Source organism: Tachysurus vachellii, chromosome 14 (assembly GCF_030014155.1).
Source record: "Tachysurus vachellii isolate PV-2020 chromosome 14, HZAU_Pvac_v1, whole genome shotgun sequence".
Taxonomy (NCBI): Eukaryota; Metazoa; Chordata; class Actinopteri; order Siluriformes; family Bagridae; genus Tachysurus; species Tachysurus vachellii.
Genome location: NC_083473.1, coordinates 11,512,683 through 11,527,174, shown reverse-complemented (window position 1 = coordinate 11,527,174; position 14,492 = coordinate 11,512,683). Strand labels below are relative to the sequence as shown.

Below are 14,492 nucleotides of genomic sequence, written 5' to 3'. Positions count from 1 at the left end.
ATCCCTGTCATACTGCCTCACAACTATGTTGGCTATCTAGCTGTGTTATGGGACAACAGGGAAATTTATATCGAGAGCAGTTATTGCTAAAATTGATCTCCATCTACTGTCCCTTTAATGAAAGGGTTTATGGGGTCATTTAGCCATTAGTAGCTTTCTGTGCTCTTAAATGCTTTGAGGCATGCTGCAGAATAGGGAAAGGTGTTGTGTACTATAACACTTTTGTTATTTGCCAGTGTACATGGAATCAGCAGTTTTGTGCAAAAAGCATAAGGATTATTGGGAAGTACATAAGGATTACAGTAAGGCATGTTATTTTAGACACCAAAAGTTAATGTTGTGCACCAAAGACAGAAATCCGGTCCAAAATACAGCACTCGCAACAGAAAAATCATATGACTGATGTACTACATTTGCAGGTAGTTTAATTATTGCACACTTTTATAGATATGCAAAAAATCATTTAACAAGTCTGTGGGCTGTGTTCAAGTGCAAGATGTGTGAAATGTTGGTCAGCATCTTGGCATAAAATATATTTGATATCAAACTCTGTTCACAGCCTCAGTCCAGTAATTGCCCAGTGCAATTGCCCATTTACAGCATTTGGTAGACGCCCTTTTCCAGAGCGACTTACATTACCTAATTTTTTATACAGCTGAGCAATTGAGCGTTAAGGGCCTTGCTCAGGGGCCCAACAGTGGCAGGTGGACCTGGGATCGAACTCACAACCATTTGGTAGCCCAACCACTAGGCTACGACATACGATTGTTGATAAAAAAGGATTGAAATGAGGAAGAAACTGTGAGAGGAACAATATATAAAAGGGAACTCATGGTTTTGTTGGCGATTATACTGTTGTAGAACATTAAAGTTAAGTACTTAGTGTGTTGAAACAATGATTGGTGTGTGAATAATAGTCCTGGGATGAGCACAGCACAGTCTTAATGATTACAGCATTGCGTCTTGTAAGGTAAAAACATACCAATGTCAAACCCTTCACCTTGACTTGATTAAAGGAGTCGTGATGTTTTCAGACCTCCTCAAGGAAGAGAAAATCCTGTTCTCTTCTCAGAGTAACACACTGCATCGTGTCTTGTCCTTGCATAACAGAAGCTGATAAGCCATTCATGACTGTTCATTTTCCCCTCATGTTATAATGCTGATGGGATTTAGACCTTGTTTGAGTATTCTCTTGATTTTTTTTTTTTGTGTGTGTGTGTTTTTACTCACATAAAGTCAGCGCCAATTAGAGTACCATTTTATTTAATGTACAAAGTGAATAATCGAGTGTGTTTAGTCTGCTACATCTAGCACTGAGACGCTTAATTCCTCCTCATCAGTTTTCTATAGGCGTCTTCATAGCATTTACCTTTCACTAGAAGACACTGGTAATAATTTCACACCTACTAACTCACAGTGATGTTCACATGGATGAGACTTAAATATCACAGTGCTTGACTCTTATAGCTGTTCATTTCTCTTAGTCTGTATTAACGCACTAAATAACTGCCTCACTGACCAGTTTTCCAGTGGACAAGTCAAAGAAAATGATGATTTATTTTATGTCTGATATATTGCAGTTATTTGTCATTTATATCGTTATAATACTTTAGTGTTTGATCTGTGGTGTAACTTTACTGCAACTTCCCTTTACAAGTTTAGTGCAGTGTCCAGTATGCTTTAAGAATATAGTACATCTGACTTGTTTTTAGCAAGAGGAATACCCTTAAGTATAAGAAGAGGAATACCCTAAAATTTAAAAATCACTGATTTTTGTTTTGTCTGTATGTTTGTTTAATAGTTGGAAGACATTAATTCTTACGCATAATGTAATTTGTGAAAAATGCTGAGTTGCTCTGGAAAGGCCAAAGATTATAAATGAATTTAAAGGCAATGCTGTTAGGTTGGTTTTTGGTGCGAGTTGTTTCAGCTCAGATTGACACATCAGCCTTAAGCAGTGCTTGAAGGTGTACAGACTTGTCTCTTGTAACCAAAAGTTTAATCTGCATGGGGTAGGGCTGAGCACACAAGCAAAGTTTTACAAAGCCTTGTACTATTTTTTGAGTTGAAAAGACTGCAGATTGCTAAAAGTGACATACTGCTGCTCTAAAGTAATTTTTTTAATTTGATTGATTCTTCAAGTTTTTGAGATTTGATCTAAACATACTACTCAGTATTTAAAATGGCTTTTTAGAGTTTGGTACTTTTTAAAAAAAATGTTGACTTTGTTTGAGTCATCGTTCTGTATAGGTAGAGAAAAAATCAGTGTTAAGGATTTTTGGTGTATTTTTAGGTTTCTGTTTGTTGTTGAAGGCAAGGGCTGCTAAACCTCTTTAGTGGAGTGTGACAGCTGACAGGAGCTCTGTCTCCATCTCTGTGAGTGCTGCTCTTAGCAAATGGTGCTTCTCTCATCTCATTAAACCTATCCAGACTAGTGCACAATGTTAAATCGACACTTGGCTGGCACTTTTTCTACGGTGTAATCCATGCTCATAGTGCCACTCTGCCTTTTCTGAAACTCGAGTTTTAATTTCTATGTTCTAATTCTGCGAAGCCTCACACTTTCAGAGATCATAATAGACAGTGGATTAGCAGAATTTGCAACACCCTGTTTGCACAAACTAGGGATTTAAACAGCACGGTTAATTGAATCTTAATTTTTAGGTTTGGCCTTCACAATTAGTTATTAAACACTTCAGCACTTAGTCCATTGCATAATTTTAAGACCAGGATGGATTTAAACAAATCACTCGCATTCCTGAGGCGTGTGCTCATTTTAAATCTACTACTCATTGTTAAATTACTATCCTCTAGAATAATCTAGAATGTGTACGGCTATGCTGATAGAATTTAGATACGGTCAATATAGGCTGGATGGCAGCCTGGTGTTGTTGTGTCATCTATGTGAGAACGGATGACGCAAAGAGGCGAGTAATAAAATGCCTGCACAATAGCCTTCAATAGGATTTAAGTCCACTAGCAGTCTGCCTCCTTCACTACCTACTGAAACCAGGAACTTCGAGATGTCTGCCTTACACTGAGATTTAAAATATTTCTTTTATTTTTATACGGTAAAGAGATACCCAGAAGTTAGTTAAGTGCTTGAATAAAGCCAGAAACTGTATTGTGCGCTATAACTCTTGAGTTTACCAGCAATGTGGTGTTTCTTACCGTGTGAAATGATTATGTGGTTGGGGAAAAAATCATTTCAACCTTAGTGAAGAAAAACAGAATTTCTTCACAACAAAGAATATAGGATGAAGTTATCATTATATGCCAGTGTCTTCATTCACTTCAAGTTCAGTCACTGATTAGTCAGGAATCAGATTCATGCTTTACAATTTTTGTAGAGACAAATTCGCTGCACAGAATATGAGGATCATTAGTTTAAAATGTTAAAAAGCTTTTAACAGTGCTTAGCACTGATTATTACATACTGATGTCTGATACAGATCTCTGCTATATTAATAATAATCATAAACATAATAATAGTAAATAGAAGTATAACCATCATCATCATTATAACACCACCGATAATCATAATAATTTATCCATATTTAATCGTTTTTTGTTTTTTTTTGTGAATGTAGTGGAGATGCTTATTTTTAAGCAGTAGAATGAACTGTGTGTTTAGATATGCTCATGCATTAGCTTGAATTTAGCATACTTAAAATAAAAAAAAAATTATGCTTCTTTATCAAGAAACTGGATTTAATGGACAGTGTTAAAGTTTAGTTCAGTTTTTGGATTTGTTTAATAAGTGCCAAAAATAACAACAATTATGATCCATGAGAAATGAAAGAAAACGCAGTGAGAATTCTGAGCATTTTTTCACTTTAAGCACATCAGTGCAGTTAACACTTGTTTATTTCTGAGTAGGTAGATAAAGTGGGTCATACCGTGTGTGCGGGTACATTGTGTACTATATATGTGGTTGTGTTTATGTGTATACCCGCATGTGTGTGTCTTTTCACATGATGTAATTATGTGTACAAAAAAACAGATTATTCTCCTGAGAAAATATTTGTATAGGCAAAAATAAAAGTAAATAAGGGCTTCATTTAACCTGATTCCCACTGCCGTTTTTTTCACAGGCCTCGCAGCATGAAAATATTTCTCATCATGTTTAAAGATAAACATTTTAAGATTGTTAAGAAGCATGCATCTCTTGCACATAAAGTCTGTCCTGGTCTTCGTGGATTCCTGCAGCTTTGTGATAGCAGGAGAACGCCCTGCCCTAATTTCCCCCTGCTCTATGTGCAGTACAGTCTGAGGACTGTGTGTGCACTGAGGCGGTAATGCAGTGAGTGCACTATTCCACGTCACCAAGACTCTCCAAGTCTTTACTGAAGAGATTACAGGTTTGCAGCCTGATTTGTATTTATTTATTTATGTATTAATTAATTAATTTATTGTTATTATTATTATTGCTTAATTTAACTCTTTAAAGTGTATGAAACCATATCAATTTTAATGTATGAAGCAATGTTTTAAATAATTCCAGTGTGGTTAAAGAGTGATGGAAGCCAGTTTGGGTAAATGAGTGGAAAATAATCCATGCCTGTTATAGACTATTAAAAACCACAGAGCTGACCTTGGAAAGCTTTTTGACATTTATGATGTTTGGCATTCTCAGAATCAGTTCCTGTTAACGGAGGGGTGAGAAGGGCCTGCTAAATTTCTTTTTTTAGTTCTTTCTTTTGTTTGTTCTCAGATGAGAACCATACAAAGGAGGTTGCAATCTTTTTTTGTATTTTAGTATCTTAGTGTTTTTGAGACAAAAATGAGTAACTCATCCAGTGTGCTGCCCAGTCTCATTCTCTGGTTGCCCAGAAACCTTGCTAAATAGCAGTAGATAACATGGCGAGCTAGTTAAGTGCTTTAATGCAGACTAAAGGAAACAGACATGTATGTGGCCCACAGAAAGGATGACTGTGTAGCCAATGTCCTTATCCTAACCTGACATAAAGTTTTTTGTGTTTGCATTTTAACAGTGTCAGTTTGTTGAAATATTTTGGTTATGAACTGTACTGTTCTTTCTTTATATCTTCTGTGAAAGCGATTGTAACCACAAGGCAACTGTTTGCTATACTTGCAAAATGGCCAAAGGTATGTGAACACATCACCATGACACCCATATGTAGGTCTTACACAAACTGGTTCCATAAAGATGCTGTCGTATTACTTTTTCCCTTCAATAGAACTTACAGGCCCAAACCCGTTCTAGCTTGACAATGATCCTATGCACAAAGCAACGGCCATGAATACATGGTGTTTCAGGGTTGGAGTAGTAGTACTTGTGTGATCCAAACCCGAACTCAACTCTTTATCACTAACACCAGGGATCCTCATCTGACATCAGTACACCAGTACAGTCCTCACTAATGCTCTTGAGGCTGAATGATCCAATCCACACAGCCAAACACCAAAATCTGCTGGGCTAGTAGAATCTATTCTCATATTAATCATATCACACGCACACTGATATGTGTAGTCCACAAATGACTAAACTTTTGTTTTCTGTATCCTGGATACAAAATCTGCTTGTCCTGAGTTCCCATGCTAGTGATTTGTCCACCCTGTTCTTTTATGTGTGTATTATCTGAGGTCTGAAGTTGCTGTGTTCAACTTGGCCATGAACATGAACGTGGAATCCCTCAGAGATTAGGAATCGTAGAGATGTAATTGGTCTCACTGGAAATGTTGCAGTACAAACACTGTGTGCTACAGTAAGAGACTAGAGAATATTCAAATCCCTATCATTATTTAGATGTAGCTGACACATTTGACAATGTAACCGTGACATTATTTCCTCTTAGTCAAAAATGTTCTTTTCACTCTAAATTGTTCTTGTCAGTTTCTTAACCATTTCCTTTCTGCCGGAAATTTGCCTTTAATTAGTTTAAGGTCAATTGTATGTTTGTAGTCAAGTCTGACTTCTTACTATATGTGATTTCTTCACATATTCCCATGGGTCAAAATCACATAGGTAAAACTACAACAGTAGTAACATGGTTATTTATAGTTATCATCAGCAGTATTGCCAAGTGTTTGCTGCCCCAGGGGCTTTGATTAACCGCAGTGTCCTTAGCTTAAGCACTTGCTGCTGATTTGCTGCATAAAGATAAAAAATCCTATCACCTCTAGAAAGCAGAGAAAGCTCCCTAATGTTCTTCCACTTGAAATTACATGCAGTAATCAAGGAGCCTTCAGTGTCTAATGGCTGTGTAGCAGGGCCTTTAATTCAGGCTGCTCATTAGTATTAAGGGTCCTCTAACAGTAACACACACACACACACACGCACACACATGATGACAGACCTACAAATAACAGTCTCTCTGTAGCTGATCCATTAGACACATGCAGGGCAGATGAGACAGTTTTAACCCATGTGGAAAAAGGTACCAGTTCTCTGGGGCCTTCCCAGGTTGTATTGACCTTGGAAACGAGCACACACAGTGTAAACAAACCATCCTAGCCCCCTCTAGGGGCATACCTCTCTACTGTTGGCTGGCTCTCTGTGTGTGTGTGTGTGTGTGTGTGTGTGTGTGTGTGTGTGTGTGTGTGTGTGTGTGTGTGTGTGTGTGTGTGTGTGTGTGTGTGTGTGTGTGTGTGTGTGTGTGTGTGTGTGTGTGCATGAAATACCTTCCCACGCTTAGACGTGGAGGGTCAAGTAAGTGCAGCAGCAGAGCTGGAGAACTAAATTCAGCATCCAGCAAAACTCCAAACTTTAATGAGCGTTATCAGTTCGTTTTCACTCTTGTGCCTGATTTTGAGGAATAGTACACCGTGTCTTCTTGACAACAATCTCAATAGTCTTTAAAAAGTTCCATCCTGCTCTCTTCCATTCTAAACCACAGCTCACCTCTGCTGCCATGTTCTTATATCTTTAACAATGACCACATTTATGAATGGCGTAGATCAGTTTATCCTTGTGACGAACCATTTATTCACCCTACTTATACTTAAAAGAGTGACAAGTATTGTTTTCCCTTCTTCATCCTCATGCCATCATAAGGATCTATTCAGTAAAGTAAATATTCACTAAGCTTCTTTGTAAGGATTTATAGTGAAATCAATACAGAGCACTGTTATGCTGTTCTTTCTCTGTTCTCATCTCCAAGCTGAAGTACATGCCTCAGGGTCATTGTATTTTATATTGACACCACATTCATTCCACAGCGACTGATTGGTTATTAGGTGCTGATTATTTTCCTATAACAGCAGCTGTGACCTCAGTGTGAGCCAAATCACAGGTTTATAATAATGTGCTTGTGCGAATGTGTTATCGTATCAGCACTTTCCATTCCAAGCCTAATAATAAATGGTAAAGAAATTATGTCTGATTGATATGGTGAAGCTGTAAGGAGGTATTTATTTAATATTTATGCAAGGAGACTTAAGACTTCCATGTGCCACTTTGGTGTTTTTGATGTTATTAACTTTAAGAAAGGAAAAATAATTGAGGCTTGTGAGTCAAAGACTGTTTATGCTTTCTACAGGAACTAACTTGTCTCATAGATGTTTTATAACATTATATGTTATATGAATATATGTATATTCATTAATATCTTTTACAAAACGAATAGAAATAGCTTTGGTATAAGAGGAATAAAACACTAGACTAGACATGAATATTGTAAAATAATCAGTTTTAGGATGGTAAAAGTCACCCTGCTTGTCATCAGGTCATCCCAACAATGATTATTTTCCATTACTGCATCTAATACCTCAACAAACTCTTGTTAGGATATTAATATTCTCTCCTTAGCTGAATTTCCATTTAAAGATCCTTTGGTTGTTGTTTTTCCCAGTGAGCATAAATTGACAGCTGACAGAAAGTGAGGAGATCTTCACAAAACATTACAAAACTAAGATAAGTTTCGATTTAAAAACCCCTGAACCCACCTTTCACATACATATAAAGTGTATGTGCGTTTGTGCTTGTGTGTAAGCATTTTCACAAATCAGATCCTGCTGTTTTAGATTCAGTTTCCTCCCTTTCCAAATAACTCGTCAAAAATGTCAGTATCAACGTCTTTCTCTTTTGGAGAATGAATCTTCATCCTGCTCAACTCAGTGAGTATGTTTCAAGTCCAAGAGATGGTTTGCATATAAAATACTATACAAACAAAAGCCTTTGGCCTGGAAATGCTGGACCGCTTCCTGTCTCTTCCTCTCCTGTCGCAGCAATTCTTTTAGTGCTGTTAAGATTTATTAGAAATGAAGAATTAATTCCACATGTCTAGATGATTTAAAGCATCATAAGGAAAGCATGGAAAATGTGTCATTCACCTTCTTAACAATAAAGTCATAAAAATAAGATGATAGAAAATAGGGGTTAGTGAGCATTGACACATTTGACCTGTGCTTGTGATATCCATATGGCTGCTCTCAAGTATAACAGCCTCTGCTGCAGGTGGTTCGGAAAATGTTTTCCTGATGCTACTGTTTTGTTTTAACTTGGACTAAGTCCTTTACTTGTATTCAAGCATAGTTTAGTGTTTAGCCTTTTGCGGACTGTATAGAATACACATTGTGCCATACTGTCTAGCTGGGAGTGATGTCCTACTCTCTCTCCTGACAGTCACAGCAACACTAGCCAGTTGGTGGGTCTGTGGGCTCATGTATGCAGATAGAACTCTATCCTATAGCGATACGTATCCTATAACATGCTTCTCTTGGGATGGAACCCTGAATGTGCTTTGACTCCTTCTGATTGTTAGCTATCAGCAGCTACATAGTTGGCAGGAACTGAAAAATGTCAAACTGGTAGAAAATGGAGTTTAATTAAAACATATTTCAGGTGACCTTTTTTTTAAATGAGCTTTTCTTATAAGGAGAAGCTAGACGATGGATAGATGATGGCCTACTCTTTTTTTTTTTTTTTTTTTTTTTTTCTTCCTCCCTTCTCTTTCAATGTGCCATTACTCACATGAACCACTTTCACTTCACTTCTTATTTAGGCTAGCTGTACTCAATTGTTGTCATGCTTCCATTTTAGAAATGGTGGGCTTTTATTTTTAAAGACTCCGACATAAGCTAGTCTCATTGTTAAGCTTGCTGAATGGGAAATTTGCCCCTGCTAATAGACTAAATAAAAGGGGCAGGCCTGCAGAGTGCAGCTTTTCTTTCTTGTCATTACATTTCAGCTAGCGTTTTTCTCCCTAAAGCATTATTTTGACTGGGCATGGTGCTTCTTTGCATTTTCTCAGGTTTCATCAATATGTATTTTGTATTTTTATAAGCTTTTAAATCAAACATCCGGGGGGACAATCCTATCACCATTGACCTGGAATTATTAGTTGAAGATATGTTGTCATTCCATATAACGAGTGGATTCTCCAAGGTTTCTCTCTGACCAGAGCAAGGTTTGTGTACATAGCCTGGTGTTTTAAGGAGTGGCAGATGTTGCTGCTAATCATTGACTATGCAAACATGATTTACAGTCTCTGAATGACTGTCTATTATGGACAACCAAATTTCCTAGAGTGGTAAAGTGTTGTAATTGTCCCCAGCACATATATATGTAACTTAGTGAGATGATCTCTCATTGTCCTTTTTGAAATCTTGGTCTATTTGTGTTCATGTGATTAATCTTTATGTACTGTACCTAAATACAGTGGTAGAACTTTCACAGTTGTATGCAGAAAGCAAATATGCGATACATCACATATCCAGAATTAAAGAGATATGATCCTTAACGAATAAACGTACATCTTATCTTATCTTAAGGGAGTGTGCATCACTGTTGTGATAGACTGACTCGTTAGCAGTGAACATTTCCAAACACGTCCACGTACAGATTTGTACCTGCTCGAATTTCATTCAGAGCTTGCTCTCGCATCACTAATAGGTGTTAAAGTGTGTTCTCGCGCGTGGTTGGTCGGGCACACTTCCCGAGAGGAAGTGGGAAGAAGCAGAACTGTGAGAATAGATCAAAGTGGAAACTGGAGCAGGACCCAAAAGTCTCTTTTACACCACAAGGCCGAACAGTTACAGTTGGTGCATTGGACTCGTGAGCTTCTCTGTATGCTGGTCACTGTGTATGACTCTTAGCAACCATCCAGTCCCCACAGTTTAATGTCATTTAATTCCATCATTTTTCTCAGTTCATGTTTGAAACAGTCACATTTTCACTTCTATTTCTGAGACACTTTCCATTTTTGGGAGGAGGCTTTTTACAGTAACATAGTCTTCTGTATAATAAGTAGGTGATTATTTTATTCGCCCTACGGAGGAAATGAATACAATTCAATGCTTAATTCGTTGACATCACTTACTAGAAAATGATATATAGAACAGTAAAAAAATACTCACAAAACAAAGTGCAACAGTATGATAAAAGATAATAAAGCACTTTTAATGAGCGATAAGAAAAAAACTGACTAACTAGATTATTGATCTTTAAAAGGATGTTAAAGGTTTCTGATAGATGTTTTAAATCTAATATCATGTAATGCATCTGCAGTCTGAGTAGGAAGAGATTGATCTTTATTTATTTATTAATTTATTTATTTTCCCATGGGGGTGTGGGGGCTTGCCTTTTTTTAAATACCACATGATAAAAAGATTCCAAAGCATATTGATTATTTTTGAATGAGGGTTGGCTGGACAAATATAACGTTATATCACTGGGAAAGGGCAGTAAAGATCAAAACCCTGAGGCACTGTGTTTTATTTTAACTCCACAGACTGGACTGGCTGTGTTTAAAGGGCGGTTAAAGGGGCGTCCTTCCTGTCCTCTCTGTATGCTTTGAGGGCAGACCGAGTTAAAATTAGTCATTGCTTCACCTGAATTTTGTAGTTCCTCTTTCTGATGTATTGCACGTGGAACAATATTTTTTGCATCTCATCATGAATTGTTCTATTGTCTGTATTCTTGAAATGAATTTGCAATAATATGCCTGTGCAGGCAGCCTGTTTAAGCAGAATGAGAAGGAATCACAGCATTCTTCTAAGTTTGCTCCCAGTCTTTATTATTTATTTCATATATATTACAGTTTAAAAATCCTTACATTTGAAACATTAGTATTTTTAAATCCAGATTTCACCTCAGGTTTTTTTTTTACACTCTTTGCCCACAGGAAAAATGTCATTGGAAAATAAATCCATGACATGGAGTATTTTTGATCTTATTACTGTAGTTGCATTGAGATTACAGATGTTTCTACTCTCATGAGGCTCATGTCCAGTTTCATTTAAGAGTTTAGTAAATATGATCTGTGTAAGCCATGAGACTATTTATTAACATGCATTTCCACTATTATGAATTGGCCAAAAAAACTTAACTGCAACAATCCAATACAAATTGATGCCTGTGTTGTTTGAGATCTATTCTACACACATTATTTACAAGCCCACTGTCAGGTGCCCCATATTCCCCCTTTCCACCAGAAACTACCGGGTGCTGGTTCAGAGCGTTGGCTCGATGTTGCTTCCACTGGCGAGCCTTCTAACCGGTTTGCCTTTCCATGGGCTAGAGAGCCATCACAGGGCCAAGACACGTCACTGTATACATCGTTATACAGCAACTTTAGCGCAGCAGTGGCAAACACAAACCCAACATCAACAATGGAGGATATTGCTTTACTGTTAATGCTCATGGCTTTGCGAACCTACATTGGCATCTAAATGCGGCGAATCCTGATTTCAAATGATTTAAAAATGGCGCTAACAACTTTCTCTTTTGTCTTGTTGGTCACAGTAGCCCCGCCCCAGCCCCTGACGCGAGCGGTTCTTAAGTCTAGAACAGCAATGTTTTGGTGCTACTTAAGAACCACTTTTCCTGGTCAGAGCCGGTGCTTTGGGTGTCGAAAAAGAAAGAACTGATTTTAAATTAGGCTCTGGCTCTGAACCAGCACTCAAACTGCCTTGGTAGAAAAGGGGCATTAAGAGAGCATGTGCTCCCTGTTGATTCTGGTTTCTCTCAATGTTTCCTCCTTATACTTTATCAGAGAAACTTACTTTGCGAGTGTTGCCTCTGGGATAAAATCTAGATCCACATTTCTTTAAAACAGCCATTTAAATACCTATATGACAGTTAACTTAATTTTGAACCTTTACAGATGTGAATATTAAACCAAGGTACAATGGACTTCCCTTGTGGTGCTTTTCATTCTTTTCTGATTGAAATGCCCACTACAAAAGTTACTATACATAGTAAATATTAAAAACAATTGCTGAGAATCTTCCCGAACACTCGTTCTTCTTCACAGCACCTATCCAGTCTCCTGCTCCACACCTGCACTTTCTTGGGCATCAGGGATCTTTGAGAATTTGCATTTTGGAATAATGGCCCAAAAGTGCTTCATTTGTGTTAGTGTACAGGTCAAAGGTAAAAAGAATATAAAGGTAATCTTCTAAGCATAAAGTTCTTCAGGTGTAACCTTGCACTGATGATAATGCAATTCCTGCTTCTGGTTCATACTGAGAGAGCCATTCTTCCATTCATCATACTACAGTTTCAGCAAGAAAAAAGACCCGATATAGCATTTCCCTCTCCTTTCCAGAGCCCCCTTTCTTATTTGTTGGAAAAGTTTCTCTATTCTAGGCTCTCAATTTATGCTTGCACACAAACACAGCACTTAATACCCACTCGAGATGAAGAACTTTGAGTGTCTGCATTAGTCACCTGTTAAAAGAATTGGTCTTGTCTTCGCTTGCTCTGGCCTGCCTGAATCATTAAAGCAAAAATCCACCCGGAACACCTTGCTCATTAATCTCTATAATTAACACCTGGTCTTCAGTGGAGCCAAGATGTATTTTGCAATACAATTCTTTATATATATATATATATATATATATATATATATATATATATATATATATATATATATATATATATATATATATATATGTCTCTACTTTTGTAAGGTTTCTACCTAAATGGAGCAATAAAGCAATGCAGCAGCACTTTAGTCCTTTATTCTGTCCAGCTCTCTTTCCTCCTCATGTGTATAGACAAATGGCTAGCAGAATGGGAAGAATGCAGAAGAACAATTTATTTGAAGTTCTAATACGACAGTTTATAGCAAGACAAACTTTAAAAGATTACACTAACACGTCTTTCATAGAGTTGTATGTTTATGTTGTAAATATACATTTTTTTATAACCTGATTTTGACTGAATGATTATTATCTGTATTTTCCATGAAATATCAATTTGAGCTGATATGGCAATAAAATGAAACACCCAACAAACAAATTTTCATCTGTACACTCTGCCCAAACAGATCAGGTTACAAAGATTTAGGTCTCGTACTAATACCACCGTCTAAGCCACTGTGCTCGTCATCTCGATGATGTAGCCAAGTCTTTGCCGTAAATGTGCAGACTTTAGCGCAGCTTTGTTCAGTGCATTGCATCCTGGAACTTTGAGTCCAGTGTTTGCTGTCTCCGAAACTCTATGCTGTATTAGGCTGGAAAATGGTAAGAAAATAAGCTCTTGCTCTTTTGTTTTTTTATCAGCAAAATGTTACCATTACTTGTAAATTATGTCTGAGGTTATTAATGTTTTTTTGTTTTTTTTTTAAATATCTATAATGCCTTCCTGTGCATCTTTCAGCACTTATAGCCAATAGTCTTCTCAAAGAAATATTGAAGATACCCCACCAACCTACAAATTAACACTAGAATTGTTCAATTATTTATATCACCGATATTTCAGAGTATATTTAGTATGTTTCTGGGTGCATTCTTCCTGTAAGGTTAAATGTGAATCATGACTATTGTTTGTAACCTACTGAGAACAATTAATAGGAAAAGGTGCACCCTGAGATTTTGATGTATTATTTGGATAAATCTCTGTTCTGGATGACTGTTCATGCTATGAATTTTTAGTGGCTGGTTGGTGCCTACTTCAGGGCACTATTATCTCCTGTAGTCGAATATTAAACCAGGCTTTGTTTTGGTCTTCTCGGGTTTCCTAAATGCAGGGCATGTTTACTTTTTAATGGTTGTGCAACTTGGGTAAATAAGGGTTAGTCTTCAAAAACAAACGCACACTCTTATTTCCACCTAATCTCACAATGATATCTCTGCTGAGCACCAGGAGCTTGCTGTGAACCCTGTGAGCTCAGCCTTATAAAAGCACCTTTAAAACAAGTTCCAGAAATGAGACCACTGCCTCTGTTATGCACAACTGAGCGCATAACTCATAAAAATATTCTAGTAGACAGAATCCAAAAGCTGCACAAAGAATGCACAAAGGTGATGGAGATGGTTTTGCAGACATATGCTGCATCCCAATTCACTTACAAAACAATTACCTATACTATGTACTAAAAGTATGTGTTGTGTTTGTGAAGACAAATATATATATATATATATATACATTTGAGCATGTCACAAAAGAGTATGCAACTACCGGGACATACTGCCTCATCATGTAATGGAAGATAATGTTGCCGACTATTTACACACACATTAATTCTGATCTCGGACACTAAGTACAGATAGGTAGAGAATTGGGACATAGGAGTAGCATCTTT

At 37.2% G+C, this 14,492-nt stretch overlaps 1 protein-coding gene across 2 annotated transcripts in view; it reads left to right on the top strand.

Annotated features, from left to right (window-relative positions):
* osbpl5 (oxysterol binding protein-like 5) overlaps positions 1-14,492 on the top strand; it is a 32,451-nt gene that overhangs the window by 1,804 nt on the left and 16,155 nt on the right. Inside the window, exon 1 of one of the 2 annotated variants that reach the window (XM_060886368.1) lies at positions 13,409-13,431. The exons of the other annotated variant lie outside the window; for it this stretch is intronic. Within the exon in view, the coding sequence (XP_060742351.1) occupies positions 13,429-13,431 (3 nt within the window). The 5' untranslated portion in view covers positions 13,409-13,428. Of the gene's footprint in view, positions 1-13,408; positions 13,432-14,492 lie in introns of those variants that run through there. 2 annotated transcript variants of the gene reach the window in all.